The sequence below is a fragment of the Hemitrygon akajei genome, chromosome 16 (assembly GCF_048418815.1).
Source record: "Hemitrygon akajei chromosome 16, sHemAka1.3, whole genome shotgun sequence".
In the NCBI taxonomy this organism is placed as follows: domain Eukaryota; kingdom Metazoa; phylum Chordata; class Chondrichthyes; order Myliobatiformes; family Dasyatidae; genus Hemitrygon; species Hemitrygon akajei.
In genome coordinates, this window is record NC_133139.1 from 89,618,932 (window position 1) to 89,641,181 (window position 22,250).

Genomic DNA, 22,250 nt, shown 5'->3' on the forward strand with positions numbered 1-22,250 from the left:
TCCGAGCCCCGGCCGTCGCTAGGCGACGCGACGTCACACTCAGGCCCCGCCTCCTCGCGGGGCGGGAGGGGGAGGTGGTGGGCGGGGTTGGAGGAGGTGCCGGGGGAAGTGACGAGGGATAGAATGTTCCTGAAAGTTCCAGCAGTTTGCTGGAAGTCTCATTGAGAGCGAAAGGAGGAAAGAAGGAGAAGGAGAGGCAGGTAATAAGATGTAGCTCGTTCATTAACTCCTGGTCGAAGAATGAAGTGGTGGATGCAATGTATCGCAGAAATTAGATACAACTTACCGGGTGGATACTTCCTATCCTTTGCTGTCAGTTACGATACATTGTGTCCGGTGACGGAGGGAAAGCTAGACTGCTTGCTTGTTTCTATACGTGTGTCTATATGTATTTTAGTATATATTAAGTGATTTTCTTTATCTCTACCTGGTTAACGTGGCCTCTATGCAAGTGTCTAGTGATTGAAGCTGCTGCTCTTTTGTGACAGGCGTAGGCAAGGGCGGGGCAGGCTAGGCCATTACGTGTTAAACTTCTCCCGAAGCAAAATGTACATTGAGAGTAAAGAGAAGACGTGCTATTTTTAAAAGGGAGGGGATGACCTGAGGAATGCATGACAGCCAACTTCTGAGAGGAGTTCACAAGCACGAGAGTATCTGCAGATGCTGGAAATCCAAGGCAAAACACACGAAATGCTGGAGGTCGGGCAGGACCCATGGGAAAGAGTGAACCGTCGCCGTTCACTCTTCATCAGGACATCGATGTTGAAAAGTCCCGATGAAGGGTCTCAACCCGAAAAGTCGACTGTTCATTTCCACAGATGCTGAGTGCCTCCAGCATTTCGTGTGTTTTGCTGGGAGGACTCGCTACTTTGGAGTTTGGCTGAGAGCTTGCACGTTTCATTGGAGGTTTGGGGCTGCTGGGCTGTGGTGGGACACACACACGAACGAGGGCGGGGTAGTGACTGGTTAACGTTGTCGGGTTTCCGGAGTGTCTGTTACTGACCCATAATCTAACTCCACGATCAATGTTATTTTGGCCCGTAATCCCTTTATAACATGTCAATCTCCGATTTAAAATTAATAATTGGCCTAGTGTCAGTGGCTATTTGCAGAAGTTCTTCTACATTCCTCCTACCCCCTCACTGCAGAAGTGTATCCTAACTCTTCTCCTGAGTCTGTATTCCCAACTCTTGCAAATAGTCACCCAATGTGTTGGCCTCTTGGGTTTAGCAGTCAAACTTTACCAATCTATCTCTCATTCGTAATCTCAGGTAGAACGGCCTCTGATTTGTTAATTCTGCACTGGATATGCTGGAGTTTGTATTGATGCCCCGCTGAATGAAAGGGTGGGAATATTCCACTGCCATTTCATCAGACCTTTGCACTGACATTAACTGGAAGACCTTTATACCCAAACTAATGCTTTATTGTAGAATCATTTCGTATTTGACAGATTGGGAGTTGGAGACAGTGGAGAAGTGTTTGTTGCTAGTTGATTGAATTTCCAACCCCGTGATTCAGTGCGGATTTTAGAATAGAAAAGTATAATCATATGCTGATCATGAAACAAGCAGAGATCTATTGCAACAAACTTTGAAAATTGAAGGTAGTTGTGAATATTCTGCAGTCTGATTGCAGAAATTTAAGATTTTCTGTAACCAGACTGCTGAATATTAAATTTTAAAAGATGGCATGTTATTAAACTTCTAAAGATTTTTGGTGATAAAGTGACACTGATCACAGCACACTGAATTAGCTATATGAATATACATGCATGGCATGGACTAGGTTGCCTAAGACTTTTGCACATTACTCTAGTATTTTTATGTACTGCTCTGTACTGCTGTCACAAAAGAACAAATTTTATGACCTATGTGAGTCATAAACCTGATTCAGATATGGGTCTCTGTTGTGTGCTGAGACTGGGAAGGGGATAGTGGGAGGGGGATCATGGTTTGGAAAAGGGGGAGGGAGCGGGAAGCACCGGAGAGACATTCTGTAATGATCAATAAATTAATTGTTTGGAATCAGATGACCTTGCCTGGTGTCAAAGGGCTGGGTGTGTCTACACCTGTATTGCACTCCTCTGTCACCTGTCCCACAGCGCTCCACCTTCGCCATTCCCAACATCCCTTCCTCCTGCTAGATTTACAAACTCCTGTTGACAGAACTGTGCAAACGTTTTAGGCCCGCTGTCATTTTTATTTTTTATATGTAATTTTTGATATGTACATATACCCAGGATTTTTGCACAGTACTGTTAAGTCGTTTCATGATTAGACTTGGGCCCATTCCCCAAGGATTGTTTAGATGCAAATATTCCAAAATTTGAAACCCTTCCAGCCTCAAGCATTTTGGATAGATGTGCTCAGCCTGTAGTAACCGTGAGCAAGTCAGGCCTGGTGCAGATAGGAACGTGAGCCAGTGCTGGAGTGGCAGAACCAAGCTGACAATTGATGAGCTGTATCGGATAACATAAACATACAGAAGATGCTCAGGTTGTAGTGAAAATAAAAGATGATGGAAAACTTGATCAAAAACATCAGCCAGGTTGCATCTTTGGGAAGAGAAATTAAACTAAGTTTCAACTTGAGCCAGATTGTTTCAAGTCAGACATGTGACTATCCTTTTCCAGAATTTGTTGCTTCTGTTTTTAAAATTAAGATTCAGTTTTTATTTTGCTCACCGATAAGTAAATGCTTTGGTTTTCCTGGTTGGGAAGCTGAAGTATTAGGATAGGAGAGGGTGTTTGGGGTGGGGGGGGGGGTGGTGGTGCGAGGAGACGGAGACAAAAGTTGCCCCAACAGCGCTTTACACATCAGGCGTTCTTAAAAACCGTGCCTTGTAAACGTATTCAGCCCCCAGCCATTTATTCACACAACTGAGTATTACAACCTGGCTTTTTGATGAATTGAACTGAGAATTTTATCTGTGAAACTCATGCTTTTTTCCAGAGAGTCCACAAAAGAGGGAAATTTACAAAGTATGAAAAACTAAAAATTCAGAAACTGAAATGTCAGCATTTCAAAAGTGTGCATCCCCCTTTTGCTCAGTACTCGGTTGAACCACCTCTCGCAGCTATTACAGCCAGCAGTCTTGGGATAATTCAGTTAGCTTTGCACAACCTGATGGAGGAAGGTTTGCTCATTCCTCCCTGCATAATTGCTTGAGCTGGGTCAGGTTAGTTGGGGAGCAGTGGCGGACAGCAAACTTGAGGTCTTGGCAGAGATGTTCAATCAGGTTAAGATCAGGTCTCTAGGCCACTCAATGCCAATTTTCTTCATTTGAAGACACTCCTTGGTTGCTCTGCAGGGTGCTTTGGATTGCTGTTTGGCTGAAAGATGAACTTCCTCTCCAGTTTGAGCTTTCTAGCAGAGGCCAGCATGCTTTTATCCAGGATCCTTCTGTATGTAGCGACATTTGCCTTCCCATCAATCCTGATCCGATTTCCAGTCGCTGTTGCTGAAAGGCATCTTCCTAGCATGATGCTACCTCCACTGTACTTCACAGTAGGGATGGCATTATCTGGTTGATGTGCACTATTTAGGTTTACACCTCTTATACTGCTCAGTGTTGAGGCCAAAACGTTCCACTTTAGTCTCAACTGACCATGAGACCTTCCACATCTTCACAGTATCTCCAATTGCAGCCAGTGAGTTCTGCAGCTCACTCAGAGGGACTGTTGGTGTCACAGTGGTCTCTCTTACGATTGCCATTTTTCTCCAGCAATTAAGTTTAGAGGGGTGGCCTGACCTAGGCAGTGTGGCTGTGGTTTCATATTTTTTTCACGATGGGCTACACTGAGCTCCAAGGTATGTTCAGTGCCTTTGAGATGGTCTTGTACCCTTCCCCAGATTTGTGCTTCTCTATTACCATTTCCCTGACTTGTCGTGAATGCTATTTTGTTTTAAATTTAGTTTGGTCAGTTGAAAGTCAACCACACTGTTGGACCTTGTGGGGAGGGGGTAGGGTGATATTTGCTCAGGTGATCCTCCAATTTTCTACAACAGATTGGGTAGGTTGTTAAGGTAATAGAGTATATTCAGCTTTACAATTTTGGTTTTTACTTTTTAGTAAATTGTTGACTGGTTTTGGAATTTTTCTTTTGATTTGACATGCATCACAATGCTTTGTACACTAGTTCAAAAGTCTTCAATATATTTTAATTTAGAAAATGAGACGGTAAATTGTGGAACTAGTTGTGAGGGCTGAACACCACAATAAAGCTTAAATCTGCTGTCTAACCAATTGTAAATCCTGCTCATTCAGCAGCTGTCTCATTGGGGCCGTGGTTCCTGCACTTCTGTTCAACTTGACTGGTTCACTGGGTAAATATATTATAATACATGTGGCATCTCTTAAAAAAGGAATTTTTAAAAATTACATCCCATGATCCAGAAAATCTGATGCCAAAAAGTCCATCTCTTTGGCGTTTTGTAGCTTCACACCTGACTTTGTTCCTGTTGCCCATGTCAGATCTCAGTCCCCAACACCAATTCTGTATTGAGGTGAGAGTGATAATTTTCTCCTTTATATTCAACAATAACTAGAATTAGTACAGGATTCTAATGGAGTTTAAACAATTTGAGTGAAGTAGGACATCCTAAGTTGTGTGCTGGATCACTTTCAAATGAATTATTATACTGAGTCATGGAGGAAGATACAAGAATGTGACTGACACTTGGTCCAAAATGAAAATTTAATGACACATTGGTCTGAAACATTAATCAGCTTTCTCTCTCCAGATGCTGCCTGAGTATCTGAGTATTTCTAGCTGTTGCTGTTTTTGACTGAAAGACTTTAGCCTGCATATTGAGAGTGAGCAAAGTTTATTTTTGGAAAGAATGCCAGAGTTTAGGGGATTCAGCAGCTGATGATAAGGTTGTTAGTGGTGGAATATACAAAATTGAGAGGTAAGCATTTCGCACAAGTTAGAGAACTAATTAATTTGAAATATTAAATAAAAACAACCAGAAGGAGTAAATCTACTTTATGAAAATAGTGTAAGCTGTTTATTAGATTCAGAACTTTGTTAAATTTAGGACATTCAATCATCTCTTTTTCAGATGCATTATTTTTTTTCTCACAGAATGTGTTGAAATGCAGTTACTTTGTTTCCTGTGGTATATGATGTGGTTATTGCTGCTGAACCAGTATGTTAAATGCAGTACAAAAGCTAATGATGCTGGATAGGATGATGTGTAATAGTCTGGCTTCTGGAATTTGAGAAAGCCCTTTTACATTGTCTTATTCACTTTGCAGTAGAATATTGGACATTGTTTCTAAAGATTTTTGGCACACTTAGGTTGCATTAGTTGCCAATCTGTCAATGGGCCAAAGGAAGAAAGAACTGCAGTCGTCAATTTGCTGGTTTATAACAGAAACTGAAATCAAGAACTAATTGACATGCAGTCATACTTTTATTTTTTGGTTTTAATAATGTGGATATTCTAATTTCTTCTTGTATCCTCTGTTCACCATTTGAGTATGTTTTTAAAAACGGAAACTTGGGCCAATGGAACTTTTATTACTTAAAACATCAATACAAGTGCTCTAGGGTGCACTCCTCTTTATACATAAGGACGTAGCTATCGCTGACTAGACAGATAGTTGCTGTCCTTGAATTTAGTCATTTTCCAGGGCAGTTAAGAATTGGCTACCTAAATGTGGGCTTGAGTTTTAGAGGCTGGAGGGCAGACTTCCTGTGCTAAGGAATTCATTGTTGTGACATTATTGACATTTAATAGCCCCTACCATACAATAATTTTAATGTTGGATTTATTTAATCACATGATTTAAATCTGTGTCTGGAATGACCACCGGCCTATTGTTTCCTTGCACAACATAGGATTAGATAACAAATTGTCAACCACTGCAGGTCTCATTATCCCATGAACTAAGAACTCAAAGGCAGTATTAGAAGATAAACCATTCATTTGGTGCAAGGAAAAACTAAACTTTGATCCAAAGAAGTCACGTGGAATTAGAAAAGTTTCAACTTGTGCTCAGTTGTCCTTGGGTATCAAAAAAAATTCTAAAATCTCTACTGTGTTCCCATAATCCTAATGTACTGTCAATCCAAACATTGAACAGGAAGGAAAACTCCACCTAATCCAGTGTTTGAGTATTCAACTGCTTTCAAAAGTTTAAGTACGCCAGAGAATATGATCATAAACATTAAATAACCAAAGCAAATAATTCCTCCATTGGAGCACAGTTGATTAATAGATTTTAACATTTGCTTTCAAATTACTGGGCAACAATATGAGTCAAAGCATCTGCCAGTTGTGATTAGACCATAACCTATTCCAATCGTTCTCCTACAGCTCATGGAAAATTGTTCAGTTGCTCAAACATTGCCTGTCATGTTCAAGGTGGTTCATTCTTTTAAGGTTGAAATTAGTTTGCAGTTATGCTCATGCTTGGGAGTAGAATTGAGTACAAGATTTCCAGCATCTGCAGAATCTCCTGTCTCTGTCTCTAGAAGTCGGTCCAGGCAGCATCTATGGGAATGAATAAACAACTGATGTTTTGGGCCAAGACCCTTCCTCCCTCTCTCACTCTAATCTAAATCTTGTGGGAGCTAGATTAGTAAAGTAGTCAAAGTGGAGGTAGATGAGGATGAGGATTTGAAGGCGATGGGGAAGTGGTGCAGAAAAGAAGCTGAAGCCCAGGACAAATCTGTCAGGATTGTATTATTGGTGAGGCTGATTTGAAAGGTTGTGTGTGCTCTTATTTTCCTGTGTTCAGTGTCATCCCAGAGTGTGTGATCAGTTCTCAAGTAACACCTTGACCCTCAAGTCTTCTGAATCTGAGGAAGGTTTACCACCCTTGAGTGACAGTTGCCTGACTTGCTTAATAGCACATGAAGAAATAAACCTACCATCATTATCTGGAGTGCCAAAGTTACCCTTATATTGACTTGGGGTTTTATTTTGAATACTATGCACTCGAGCACAAAAATCCCTTGTCTCCAACTCCTTCATCCTCTGACATTGACCCTAGTTTGTCTTTGTTATTACTCTGTGACTGCCACTATTATACCAATGCCACCCCAGCAACAGATATTCCCAATGTCCTACCCATCCCTTCCCTTCTTTCCTAGTCTGACAAAGGATCTTCAACCTGAAACGTTAATTCTGTTTCTCTTTCCACAGATGCCGCCTGACATGCTTGCTGTATCCAGCACTTTGTTTTTATTTCAGAATTCCAGCATCTGCAGCATTTTTTTGATTTCCAAGAAATATTCTTACGTATCCCACATTCCCCTGGATATAAGGGCCAAGAATCAAAGGATATAGTTGAAGGTAATGGCTGAAAGTGCCATGAAGGAACATTTTTAGAGAGTAAGTGGTTAGAAACTGTAATGTATTCCCATTGGCTGTCATGAAGACATTCAAATGTGGTGTTCATTATGGCGTAGGATAATTGAAATAACTATGCAGAGAAAGAGCATGAGTGAAAATAGCTGGGATGCTCTCTTATTCAACCAGTATGAATTAAAACATAGAAATCTACAGCACATTACAGGCCCTTTGGCTCACAATGTTGTGCCGACCACGTAACCTACTCTAGAAGCTGCCTAGAATTTCCCTACTGCATAGCCCTGTATTTTTCTAAGCTCCATGTACCTATCTAAGAGTCTCTTAAAAGACCCTATTGTATCTGGCTGTACCACCTTCGCTGGCAGTGCATTCCATGCACCTACCACTCTTTGTGGAAAAACTTGCCTCTGACATTCCCCTTGTACCACATTCCAAGCACCATTAAAACTATGCTATATCAGCCCTGGTGAAAAAGCCTCTGGTTATCCACACAGTCAGTGCCTCTTATCTTATTCACGTCTATCTGGTCACCTCTCATCCTCCGTTGCTCCAAGGAGAAAAGGCCAAGTGCACTCAACCTATTCTCAGAAGGCTTGCTCCTCAATCTAGGCAATGTCCTTGTAAATTTTCTCTGCACTCTCTCTATGGTATCCACATCCTTCCTGTAATGAGGTGACCAGAAGTGAATCTGGTCTTTGTGGTACAGCACAGAAATGTCCTTTTTTATATGTTCAGTACTATTGGAATTTACCCTCATTATGTCTACATTTCATTTATGCCTTGCCAATTTAAGTACCGGGGGGGGGGGGGGGGGGGGGGGAGGGGTCCTGCCTTCAACAATCTTCTTTGTTGCTGCCCTAAAACAAAAACAATTTAGAACATCGAAGACAATAGCACAGGAACAGGCCATTCAGCTCAGTGTTATACTGAACCAGCTTAAAAAGCAAATCAAAACACCCAAACACTAATCCCTCCTACCTACACCATGTCCATATCTCTCCATCTTACTTGTATCCATGTGACTATCCAAACACCTCTTATAAACCTGTGATGTATTTTCCTCTACCACCATACTAGGCATTGACCACTCTCTTTTTTAAAAAAAAAAACTTGCCCCTCACATCCTCCTCCAACCTACCCCTTCTCACCTTCAAATCATGCCCTCTGGGTATTAGACATTTCAACCCTGGGAAATAGATACATTCTGTCCACTCTATCTATGGCTCTCAATCTTGTAAACCTCCATCAGATCTCCCCACGGCCTTTGATGCTCCAGAGAAAACAATCCAAGATTATCCAGCCTCTCATGATAGCACATGCCCTCTAAACCAGGCAGCATCCTGGTAAACCTCTTCTGCATTGTCTCCAAAGCCTTAACATTCTTCCTGTACTGGGGTAACCTGAACTGTACGCAGTACTGCAGGTGTGGCTTAATCAGAGTTTTAAATTGTTACAACATAACCTCTGACCTTTGAACCCAATGTCTTGACTAATGAAAGCAAGTATTCCATAAACCTTAACTATCTTATCAACCTGTGTAGCCACTTTCAAGGAACCATGAACTTGGATCCCAAGATCTCTGCTCAGAACACTGTTAAGGATCTTCCCTACACAGTGTATGCCTTGTCTTTGCCCTACCAGGTTGCAAAACCTTACATTTATCTGAGTAAAACTCCATCTACCATTTGCCTCGAGGTCGGGTGCTGGTGCCACTACACCACTGGCTGGCACCAATCCTGATATCACCCACAAATTTACGAACCCACCCACCTGCATTTTTATCCAGGTCATTTATTATATGCATTACAAACAGCAGAGGTCCCAGCACAGATCCTTGCAGAACTCTGCTAATTACAGATGCTGTTCATCGACTATAGCTCAGCATTTAACACCATCAGTTCCACAATCCTGATTGAGAAGTTACAGAACCTGGGCCTCTGTAACTCCCTCTGCAATTCGATTCTCAACTTCCTAACTGGAAGACCACAGTCTGTGCGGATTGGTGATAACATCTGCTCGCTGACAATCAACACTGGTGTACCTTGGGTATGTGCTTAGCCCTCTGCTCTACTCTCTCTATACCCATGACTGTGTGGTTAGGCTTGGCAAATACCATCTATAAATTTGCTGATGACACAACCATTGTTGGTAGAATCTCAGGTGGTGACGAGAGGGCATACAGGAGCAAGATATGCCAACTAGTGGAGTGGTGTCACAGCAACAACCTGGCACTCAACGTCAGTAAGACGAAAGAGCTGATTCTGGACTTCGGGACGGGTAAGACGAAGGAACACATACCAATCCTCATAAAGGGATCAGAAGTGGAGAGAGTGAGCAGTTTCAAGTTCCTGGGTGTCAAGATCTTTGAGGATCTAATCTGGTCCCAACATATCGATGCAGTTATAAAGAAGGCAAGACAGCGACTATACTTCTTTAGGAGCTTGAAGAGATTTGGCATGTAAACAAATACACTTAATAACTTCTATAGATGTACCATGGAGAGCATTCTGACAGGCTGCATCACTGTCTGTTATGGAGGGGCTACTGCACAAGACTGAAAGAAGCTGCAGAGGGTTATAAATTTAGTTGGCTCCATCTTGGGCAATAGCCTACAAAGTACCCAGGACTACTACAAAGAGGGGTGTCTCAGAAAGGCAGTGTCTATTATTAAGGACCCCAGCATCCAGGGCATGCCCTTTTCTCACTGTTACCATCGGGTAGGAGGTACAGAAGCCTGAAGGCACACACTCAGCGATTCAGGAATAGCTTCTTCCCCTCTGCCATCCAATTCCTAAATGTTCATTGAACCCATGAACACTACCTCACTTTTTAAATATATTTTGTTTTTTCATGATTTTTAATCTATTCAATATATGCATACTGTAATTGATTTATTATTATTTATGTATATTTTCCTCTTCCATATTATGTATTGCATTGAACTGCTGCTGTTAACAAATTTCACGACACATGCTGGTGATAATAAATCTGATTCTGATACAGACCTTGACCTCGAATAAATCACTTCAACCACTACCCTCTGTCTTCTGTGCCAGTTCTGAATCTGAACAGCCAACTCCACAGATCCCATGAGGTCGGGCAGCATCCGTGGAAACGAGCAGTCAACATTTCAGGCCGAGACCCTTCATCAGGCAGTCCTGACGATGGGTCTCGGCCGGAAACGTTGACTGCTCGTTTCCACGGATGCTGCCCGACCTGCTGAGTTGCTCCACCTTGTTGTACGTGTTGCTTTGACCCCAGCATCTGCAGTGTACTTTGTGTCCACAGATCCCATGCATCTTCGTCATGTGGATTAGCCTTCCTTGATGGATTTTTGTCAAACGTCTTGCTAAAATCCATGCAGACAATATCCATTGCCTCTCCTTAGATATCCTCTTGCTCTTTATGTATGGAACACCTTGGAACTCACTTTACTCTTACTTGCCAAGGTCTTTTCATGGCCTCTCCTGTCTTTACTAATTCCCTCTTTAGTTCTTTTCCAGCTTCTTTATACTCCTCATGTGCTCTGTTTGATCCTGACTTCCGAAGCTTTACATCTCCTTTTTCTTCTTGACTAAATTCTTCACCTCTGAACATCCAAGGTTCTATTATCTTTCCATCCCCATCCATCCTCTAACAGAGTACCTTTCCTCTATTCTGTGCAATTAATCTTTACACATCCTTCATGTCAGATGTGGACTTGCCCGAGAAGAGGTGTTCCCAATTAACACTTAGTACCTGCCTAACGCCCTCGTAATTTGCACTACTACAATTTAAAACTCCTGCAAGGAGTTGTGGTCACTGTTCTCTAACTGAAAGGTCAGACACCTGGCCAAGCTCATAACCCAACACCAGGTCCAGTGAGGACCGTCCACATATTAATTTAAGAAACCTGCCTGGTACACTTAACAAATTCAGTCCCATCTGAACACCTTACACCAAGAAGGTCCCAGTTTATATTACAGAAGTTGAAATGCCCCAAGACAACTCTGTTATTTTCACACATTTCCTTAATCTGATTAGATAGGGTCCTGAATGTCCCGGTGGCTATTAGGGGGTCTGTAGTACAATCCTATCAGTGTGATTGCTCCCTTCCTGTTCCTGAATTCCACCCAAATGGACTCAGCGTCTAACCCCTCTATGACATCTCCTGAGTTCAGCTGTGATATTGGCCCTGATCAGTAGTGCATCTCCACCCCCTCTTTTACCTCCTCCTCTGACTTTTCAAAAACTTCGAAAACCTAGTATGTTACTCACCCATTTCTGTGCCTCTCTCAACCAAGTTACAGTAATGTTGAAGTTCCATGTACTGACCCATGCTCCAGGTTCATCACCCTAACCCATAATACTCTTAGCATTAAAATATACACACTTCAATCTATCTGACCCATTATATCTGTTATTTTGATTTTGCCTTCCGGTATTTTGCTTGATACCTATCTTCTGGTCCGATCCTTCCCTTACTAAGAAAAGATTTCACCCCACCCCATCCATAGCCATGCTGAATAACCCTGATCAGCAAATGTCTTTTTATATCCTATCCCAGAACTTGATTTCCAAGAGAATTTGTTCTTTCCCTGTGTGCCCTCTTGCTTCAGTTGTTGATTGCTTTGGAATTCTCCTTTAATTTTACTTGCCAAGGATATTTTGTGGCTCCTAATTTCTGTCATAACCTTCTTCCCCAGATTTTGAAGACTTAACTAATGGACACCTCTGTGTACAGAAGTGTTCCCATAATATTAAAGGTCTGATAGAGTGCCTATGACAAGAATTTGACCTCCTCCCACCTTGAAAGTTTTCATGTTTTATTGTTTTACAACATTGAATTACAGTGGATTCAATTTGGCTTTTTTTGACATTGATCAACAGAAAAAGACTCATTTCTTGTCAAAATGAAAACAGATCTACACAATAATTGCATAAGTATTAATGCTTTTCAAGTCAGTATTTCGTGGATTCACCTTTGGCAGCAATTACGGCCTTGAGTCAGTGTGGATAGGTCTCTATCAGCTTGGCACATCTGGACACTGCAATTTTTCCCCATTCTTCTTAACAAAACTGCTCAAGCTCTGTCAGATTGCACAGGGATCGTGAAAGAACAGCCCTTTTCAAGTACAGTCACAAATTCTCAATTGGATTGAGGTCTGGACTCTGACTTGGCCCCTCCAGGACATTAACTTTGTTTTTTAAGCCATTCCTGTGTAGCTTTGGCTTTAAGCTTGGGGTCGTTGTTTTGTTAGAAAACAAATCTTCTCCCAAGTTGCAGTTCTCTGCCAGACTGCATCAGGTTTTCCTCCAGGATTTCCCTGTATTTTGTTGCATTCATTTTACCCTCTCCCTTCACAAGCCTTCCAGGGCCTGCTGCAGTGAAGCATCCCCACAGCATGAAGTAGACACCACCATGCTTCCCGGTAGGGATGGTGTGTTTTTGATGATGTACAGTGTTTAGCTTACACCAAACATAGTATTTAGTCTGTTGAGCAAAAAGGACAAGTTTGGTTTCATCAGACCATAGAACCTTCCAGCTGACTTTGGAGTCTCCCACATGCCTTCTGGCAAACTCTAGCTGCAATATCACACGAGTTTTTTTTTTTAACAGTGGCTTTCTCTTTGCCCCACTCCCATCTTAGCCACAGAAGCTTGTAACTCCCCCCAGAGTTGTCATAGATCTCTTGGTAGCCTCCCTCTCTGGTTCCTTTCTTGTACGGTCACTAAGGTTTTGAGGATGGTCTGCTCCTGGCAGATTTACAGCTGTGCCATATTTTTTCCATTTCTTGATTGACTTAATTGTACTCCAGAGGATATTCACTAACTTGGAAATGTTCTTGTATCCATCTCTTGACTTGTGCTTTTCAATAACCTTTTCATGGAGTTGCTTGGAGTGTTCGTTTGTCTTCGTGGTGTAGTTTCTACCAGGATACTGACTCACCAGCAATTGAACCTTCCAGATCCAGGTGTATTTTTGCTGCAACCAATTGAAACACTTTGATTGCACACAGATCTATTTAACTAATTATGTGACTTCTAAAACCAATTGGCTGCACCAGTGATTATTTGGTGTGTCATATTAAAGGAGGTGAATACTTATGCAGTCATTTATTGTGTTTTATATTTGTAATTAATGTAAATCACTTTGTAGAGATCTGCTTTCACTTTGACGTGAAAAGGCTTTCTCTTTGATCAGTGTCAAAAAAGCCAAGTTATATCCTCCACTGAGATTCAATGTTGTAAGATAATAGACATAAAATCTTCCAGAGGGGGAGGGGTGAATTCTTTTTGTAGTCAGTGTATATGTTTGTAGGTTTCTTCTGCTGTAGCTCATCCACTTCAAGGTTTGATGTGCCGTGCATTCAGAGATGCACTTATGCACACCACGGTTGTAACATTTTTATTTGAGTTACTGTCACCAGTAACTTGAACCAGTCTAGCCATTCTTTTCTGACCTCTCTCATTATCAAGGCATTTTTGTCCACAGAACTGCCGCTCACTGGATTTTGTTTTGTTCTTTGCACCATTCTCTGTAAACTCTAGAGACTGTTGTACATGAAAATTCCAGATCATCAGCAATTTCTGAGATACTCAAACCACCTCGTCTGGCACCAACAATCATTCTACAGTCAAAGTCACTTAGATCACATTTCTTCCCCATTCTGATGTTTGCTCCAAACAACCACCTGAACCTTTTGATCATGTTTTATGTATTGAGTTGCAGCCATAGGATTGGCTGATTAGATAATTTCTTGAATGAGCGGGATTACAGGTGTACCTAATATATTGGCCACTGAGTGTATATACAAACATGTTGATTCCATTCTCCAATTTTTGTAATTGTTTTTACCAGTCTCTTGCTTTATGATGTTCATTACAGTGGAGGCATGATTAATTAAATGAGAGATTTGTATACTTTTTGACTTGCAGAAGTGGAGCCAGTTGGTTATCTGGGGACAGTCTAAAGGCTGAAAGAGTTCTTTCGTGCTGAGTTCATTGTCTCATTTATATGGAAGCAGAGAGCAGCAGCTGTCAATAAGCAGGGTGAATTTTCCTGACACTGATGATTGAATGCTAAACTATTTCAGTCTGATCTCTTCAATCCTTGTAGGCATAACATGGGGAAGGATTATTATAAAGTCCTCGGCATTCAGAAGGGAGCGGCAGATGATGAAATCAAAAAGGCATACAGGAAGATGGCCTTAAAGTACCACCCTGACAAAAACAAATCACCAGATGCAGAGGATCAGTTCAAGGAAATTGCTGAAGCTTACGATGTACTGAGTGACCCCAAGAAACGGGAGATTTATGACCAGTTTGGAGAAGAAGGTAAGGAAAAAAAGGAGATTTAATCTGGATTTTGAGAGAGGAGGAGTGATTGGCATTACAGAGCAGCACGAGGTGGGTGGGATGGAGGCTGATGGGTCACGTCTGTGATGTAGTGTAGACAAGGCAACTGTTCTACACAGCACTTGTGCTCTCTCTACAACAGCTTCTGCTCACATGTCATTTTAACTCTTATTTCCTCTGCTACACTCACCTGTTTATCCTCTGCCTTGGCTGTTGTAAGTCGGAAGAACAATGTTTTGCATTCCACTTGGGTAACATGTAATCCAGTGGTACACGTGTTCAGTTTTCCAACTTCAGATATCCCACACCACGAAGTTTGATCCCACACCCCTTAGAACCATCACTGTCTGTCACCGGTAAGTGTGTAGACGGCGTTGGTAACTCGAGCGGTCATCTCGTACCCCAACCAGAATCCCTAGCCGAACACAGAGGTGCACTCCCTACCTACAGCCAGGCCAAGTACTCGGAGTGTATCCACCAGGTCACTGATGTATTCAGGAACGTCTACAACACTTCACTCTCCAGGCTACTGTCCCCATGTGCTGGACTATCAGTCACCATCATCCCTGTATTAAAGAACTCTTCACCTTCAGAACTAAATGACTACTGCCCAGTGGCAGAAACGCCAATCATTATGAAATGGCTGATAATGGCACGTATCCAAAACCCCATTCCTGTCAAACTGGGCCCTGACCAATATGAATACCAACAGAACCACACTGTGATCGATCCCATAGCATCTGTCATGCACCTGGCCCTGACACACCAAAAAAAAAACAAGGACGCTGATGTCAGAATACTGTTTCTGGATTTCAGTTCAGCATTCAACACTATTGTCCCACAGACCTTGGTAAACAAACACCACTGTGCAACTGGGTGTTGGAGTTCCAAACAAACAGACTTCAGATGGTCAGGATGCACAACCGCTCCTCCCTCCCCATCATCCTCCACGCAGGTGCCGACCCACCAGGGCTGTGTGCTCAGCCCACTGCTGTACATCCTGATCACACGTGACCGCACGGCCAAACACCCGGCCATTACATCGTCAAGTTCACCGAATACACAACAGTGGTGGGACTTATTGCCAACAACAATGAGATGACCAGTAGAAAGGAGGTTGAAGGAGGGCTCAAAGCCTTCTGTTAGGCAAATGACCTTTTCCAACAAGACAAAGGAAATGGTTATGGACTTCAGGAGAACTCTCATCACTCACACCCTGCTTTACATCTGCGGCAAGCAGTTTCAAATTCCAGAGAGTACATGTCTCCCACAACCTCTCGCAGTCCCAGGACACGTCCTACACAGTCAAGAAAGCTCCACAGCTCCTCTACTCTCTGAGGAGGCTGAAGAGAGCTGGACTTTGCCCGTCCATACTCGCAGCATTCTACAGATGCTCAGAAGAGGGCATCCTAACAAGCTACCTTACTGCATGGCATGGGAACTGCTGTGACGGACAGCAAGGCTCTACAACAGGTAGTCAAAACTGCTCAATGCATCACTGGCACCAGCCTACCCACCATCAAGGCCATGCATGCAGAAAGGTGCTGGAAAAGGGCCAGCAGCGTCATGAAGGATCCCATACTCTGTTTGACCCACTCCCATCAAGGAGAGGGCTATGCCGGGAGCACCAGACTCAAAAATAGTTACTTTCCCCAAGTATTAAGGCTGATTAACACCACCACTACTACTTTATTATTTCACATCAACCCCGCGTCACAATCTTATGTACAACCGGGCATCACTTTGTGGACATACAATCAGCCTATGTATGTAAGCTGTCTTCTGTGTTAATACTTATTATATTTTATTATTAGTTTTATTGTGTTTTTCTTTTTGTTGTGCTGCATCTGATCCAGATTAACAATTATTTCATTCTCATATACACTTGTGTATTGGAAATGGAAAAACAGTCTTTGCTCTTTTTATCCCTTTGTTCACTGCTCCAATATTTCACCCCCATCCTTCCCTCCCTTGGACGCTATTAGTCAAGGAGTTAAACATTATGGGAAGAAGGTGGGCAGATGGACTTGAGAGAGGTAATTAGTCAGCCAATGATGAAGCAGACTCAGTGGACTGAATAGCCTATCTCTGCTCCTATGTTTTAGGGTGTTATGGCTTTAGTTGTGCAGATAGACTGGTGGTTTCCCTTTAAACAGAGGAAGTTGAGGGGATTTGATAGAAATACTTAAAACCAAGAAGGTCAGATCGAATGAAAGATATCTCATTGATGAAGGGGTTAAAAACCAGAAGGTGTGGAATAAATGTGAATGGCAAAAGAACCATAGTAAAGGGAGGGTTTTTCTGTACAGCATATAGTTACAATATGGACAGCACTGTCGGCTCTGGTAATGCACACGTTCTATTATAGCATTCCTAAGGGAGCTGAGTCTGCTGAGACTGTTTGCAGGAATGATGAAAGGGGAATAAAATATTACTAAAATGTGCACTAAGTGGTAGGAAATACTTAAGGTGAATAAGGGGGTGTGGGCTAAACTAATTCTCACAGAAGGATGGGACTGCTAAATCTAGTGCCCTTGGACAACTGGATGTGTAGGATGAAGACTAATGCAAACAAAATAGTTTATCAGAGAGCAGAAAGCCCAGAAGTGTATAGAAAGTGTAGGAGAGAATAGTAAAGATAATGAAAAAACTACGCAACTAAAATTTAAAACAACATTGGAGATTGAGCATGAGACTAAGTAAAAGAAGGTCTCGAGGTTGTGAGAAATTGTGTTGTTTCAGAAGGCAGATGTTGGTGTAATGGGATGATACTTGCATCCCAGAATGGCTGTAGCCAGTTCCGGACCATGAATGCCATGCACTGACTGAAATCGGCAAATTGTGCAGCGTTGAAATCTGCTACCATCCTGGCATTTGATATTTCTCCATTCAGCTGCTGGGGTAGGGAGCCATGAGCTTTGTATAAGGTGTCTCTTTTAATGAGTATCCACCCTGGATGTTGATTTAAATCACTTTATCCAGTTCTGCTTAGCTGTTAAATAAAAGGAAAATTGCTTCCTCTTCTGAAGGAAAATTCTTGACGTTATTAGTTCAATACTAACTTTTCCACAAAAATTTTCTGCCTCTCAGTGCACAGGTGTATTGCAGAACTGCCGGGAATCAGAATCTGTATTTTGACATCTTTGCTTGATGCAGTTTGCTGACTGATGATAAATTAGGGAATCCAGATAGCTTGAGAAGAACTCAAGGAGAGCAGTTAATCCCTTTATCTGTGTCCATTGAAATATATCATGGCTAATTTACATCTTCATTCCATCTGCTTGACTTGGTTCCCTATTCTTAAAGTCCTTACCTATCAAAAAATGCTCCAGTTTTGAGTTGGACCATTAGATCCTTAAAAAGCAAAAGCTTGGTGTGTTCTTGAATCTGATAGTTTTACCTAAAATGTTCTACAGTATTTGTATATAAAAGCTAAGACTGGAATAAAAACTTGTTCTGTTTGTTGCCCTGGTAAACCTACAGAAACTCCAATGCACACTTTTTGTTATTTTCTGGATAATTCTCTTGTGGCCTTTCTGCTTTTATCTTCCAAAATTGTTGTCTTTGTACTCTAATTCTCATATCCTAATTTGCCCAATTCTTGCTTGAATGCACTTGTATGATGTTGAAAGACCTGAAACACCCGATGATTCCAGGAACATCACTGAGGATGTGTCCAGAAGCATCAGTAGATGTATGCACACAGTAGACAGCATTTGACTCCCATTTTCAGTTTTTCTTTTATTAAATTATTATCCTCCAAATGCCATCGTGGTCTCTCACTCCTTATCTTCGTAAACCTCCAGCCCTGAATTCTTCCTACCTACAAACTGGCATCATCTTCTGTGTTCATTTCCTCTGCACCTCCTGTTCAACTGCCCAGGACCAGAGGAGTTTGGAATTTCCTAATCTGATCCAAAACCTCTTTCCAATGATCTACCTATTAAACAACTACCTTGAGACTGGAACAAGTGTTATTAACCACCTTGGAGTGTATTGCAATGTGAAGCTTTACAAACATTTCTGCTTCTGTGGAAAGTGAGTGCTGAAAGTGATTCTAGTCTGAGACATTTCCCACCCCATTGTTCATTTGAGTTGTGTTCAATCTCACTGGTATTTTCAAAGTCATTGGATCAATAAATCAATTTAATAGTTTGCAAATATTATTTGTTTTCAGAAACTAATCCTGTTGCATTTATTTGTTTTAGGATTAAAGGGTGGTGGATCTGCTGGTCCCAATGGCAGCAACTTCCAGTATACCTTCCACGGAGACCCTCATGCAGTCTTTGCAGAGTTTTTTGGTGGGCGAAATCCCTTCGACATGTTTTTTGGCCAGAGAAATGGCGAAGAGGACATGGACATTGACGATGATCCACTGAACCCCTTCGGTGGGTTTGGCATGGGTGGCATGGGTGGCATGGGGGGAATGGGTGGCATGGGCGGCTTGCCTGGTTTCCATCGAGCGCGGACATCTGCCAAGAAGCAGGATCCCCCAGTCACTCATGAGCTGAAAGTTTCTCTGGAAGAGATTTTCACCGGCTGCACCAAAAAGATGAAGATCCGACGGAAGCGTCTGAATCCTGATCGGCAGACGCTGAGGCAGGAAGACACCATTCTGACAATCGATGTCAAGAAGGGCTGGAAGGAAGGGACAAAAATCACTTTCCCCAAACAAGGTGATGAAACGGCCAACAATATTCCTGCAGACATAATCTTTGTTCTAAAGGACAAGCCACATCCCGTCTTCAAGCGGAGTGGATCTGATATCATCTACACAGCAAAAATCAGCCTCCAGGAGGTAACTTATCTTCTCTCAGTCCTGTCGAGTGTCACCTCAACCCCCACTCCAGAGATGTGAGCACAAAATTGCACCCTTGCGATACTGAGGGAATGCTGGATAGCCAGAGAGATTGGTTTTTGTGTGAGGTGATGGTGAGCCATCATTCACTCATTCACACAACATTCATATTGAACAAGAAAATTCTGGCCAATATTTGTTCCACTCAGTTACTGAACGACTGGTTATTTTCTCTATGGAGCTCCAGTACTCCGTCTGCAGGAGTGACTGAGCTTCCAGTTGCCTTCCATTTTAATTACCCATCCTACTCCCACTGGCCTTCTGCACTGTGACCACAGTGTCTGACGTAAGCCCGTGGCACAGCACCTTATTTCTCACAAACAAGAGAAAATCTGCAGATGCTGGAAATGCAAGCAACACACACAAAATGCTGGAGGAACTCAGCAGGCCAGGCAGCATCTATGGAAAGGAGTACAGTCGAGGTTTCGGGCCAAGACCCTGTCCTGTTCTGTTCTTTTTTTCCGTAGATGTTGCCTGGCCTGCTGAGTTCCTCCAGCATTTTGTGTGTGTTGCCTCAGTTTTTCATACGGTCATCTTGCAGCCTGCAGAACTCTTGAATTCTCCACCTAGAGAATTTGTTCTGTTTAAGGGCTGGCCATTGTAAATGCCAGTTCTCTATTTTTCCTTTATCTTTTGTATATTCTGATGCCCCAGTAGGCCTGACCATGCAACATCACCTCACACCTCTGAAAGGGTAGGAATTTTGTTGAAATGGCGATTGGATTAAAGGGAAAATTTGCATGGCTTTGGAAAATGGCTGGAGGAGATGGGAGAATAACAGGGTAATTTTCAGGCATAATAAGCCACCTGGCTACTGACTGTACTGCTGATAATTCTTATAAATATTTTGAAAGATCTTCCTTGTGCCCTTTCTCTTCACCCCCCCCCCCCCAAACTCTCTTATCTCACGTCTTTCGTCCCCAACCTTTTGGATTTCCCAATGCTTTGCCTCTTAATTGTTGATACTCTGTTTTAATGATGGATAGCATATAGGGTTTTTCCCTTAGAAACCTATAAATCTCTATCTCCTGCCCTTTCCTCATGTTTCTTTAAAACCTACGTCTGTGACCGATCTTCTGCTCGAATGTTCTTTTATCTGGTTTGTTTTCTTTTCCCCTCAAAGTGCTTCAGAGTGCATTATCCAAGTAAAGGCAATGTATATTAATGTAGATTCAAAGACAATACTTTTGATGTGTGTAATTAAATAAGGTAAATTTTGTGGCAGTAAGCCAGTGGATGGCACAGATCTGAAATGGTAAGAATTGCTTATCATGGGCCTGTATCTGTGGGGAATGAGTTAATAGTTTAATCTGCTAACCACTGATCACTTTAATTGACCCCAGGCTTTATGTGGTTGCTCAGTGACTGTACCAACACTGGATAAGCAAACTCGCACATTGGCCCTCAAGGATGTCATCCAGCCAGGATCACAGCGGAGAATATCAGGGGAAGGGTTACCACTGCCAAAGCAGCCGGACCAGCGAGGGGATTTAGTGATCGAGTTCCAAGTGCATCTTCCTGAGTCCCTGTCGAACACAACACGCGAGAAGCTGAAGGAGCTGCTGCCACTGTAACCGTTCCGACAAGTCCTAGGGGAGCGGAGTGATTGAGAGTGGGGAAGGAACAAAATCATATTGCAGTGGACTGTGAATGCCACACTGTGGTCTGGGTGGCCACTGGGTCTTGGACATACAATTAAGCAAGTTGCTTAATGTGTTTTTTTAAAAAAATAAAAATAAATCCTATATCTCAGTCTTTGCATAATTGGAAACAATGCATCATGTGTTCAAATTGATGCTACCTTCAGTGTAAATAACACAATTTGTTACCAAATATACAGTAAACAAAGTATTGGTTAATCTAGTCACATAGTTGATCTGTTATGTAGCTCATTGTTAAAATAATAAATTTTTGTTTTCTCCTAAAACCTTTGCATCTACACTTCTCAGTTGTACTTTCAAGCTCTCAAGTACACAAAGTCCTTGTTGTATGCACTGACATACCATTTGCATTACTCATGGTCTTCCACATATTCCCAAGTGTTGGTCAATGTTCCTGTTGGGTTTTTATGAATCTTGTTTGAAAGATGGAAGTTATAGCAGATAGTGAAATGTCAGTAGTTAGTGTGTGGCCTGAATTGGGAACACCAGAGTTTAGGAATGTGGGTAGTTTCTGACAAACTTAGTAATTGTACCTACAGAGGGGTTTGACTTCTGTACGTCATTACAGCCTTGGTGTTATTGTCAGTGGCTCTGAATGTATCTTTAAGTTGTCTGTGGGCCTTGCCAATTACAAAGACATGGTGTAAGACATTCTTGTATGTCATAATAAGACTAATAGTGTTGCCCATCCCTGGTTATCCTTAAACATGTTACAGCTATGTAAAACCTTGGCTGAGCCACACTTGGAGTATTCTGTACATTTGTTTACATCACTACAAGAAGGATGTGGAGGCTTTAGATAGGGTTCAGTAGGAGGCTGCTTGGATTAGAAGGAATGTGCGAGAGAGAGATTGGACAAACTTGGATTCTTCTGTTTGGACTCCCAGAGGCTAAGGGGAGATCTGACAGAGGTTTCTAAAATTATGATGGGTGTAGATGGGCTTCATACTCAGAATCTTCTTCCCAGTTTAGAAACATTGAATACTCAAAGGCTTAGCTTTGAGGTGAGGAGGGGGAATTTTTCCACAAAGTGGTAGATGCCTGGAATGGAGGCAGATCAAACAGTGG

General features: G+C 42.2%; 1 protein-coding gene across 2 annotated transcripts; it reads left to right on the plus strand.

Annotated features, from left to right (window-relative positions):
* The first annotated feature begins 86 nt into the window (after positions 1-86).
* LOC140740285 (dnaJ homolog subfamily B member 1-like) lies at positions 87-21,448 on the plus strand. 2 transcript variants are annotated; one of them, XM_073069420.1, is made up of 4 exons: positions 87-200; positions 14,425-14,642; positions 18,872-19,461; positions 20,865-21,448. In XM_073069420.1, exons 2-4 carry the CDS (start codon positions 14,432-14,434, stop codon positions 21,093-21,095), a joined length of 1,032 nt encoding a protein of 343 aa, XP_072925521.1. In that variant the 5' UTR covers positions 87-200; positions 14,425-14,431; the 3' UTR covers positions 21,096-21,448. The 2 variants fall into 2 exon arrangements, with proteins under 2 accessions (XP_072925521.1, XP_072925522.1); XM_073069421.1 differs by lacking the exon at positions 87-200 and having other exon boundaries at positions 14,403-14,642.
* The last annotated feature ends 802 nt before the right edge of the window (positions 21,449-22,250 follow it).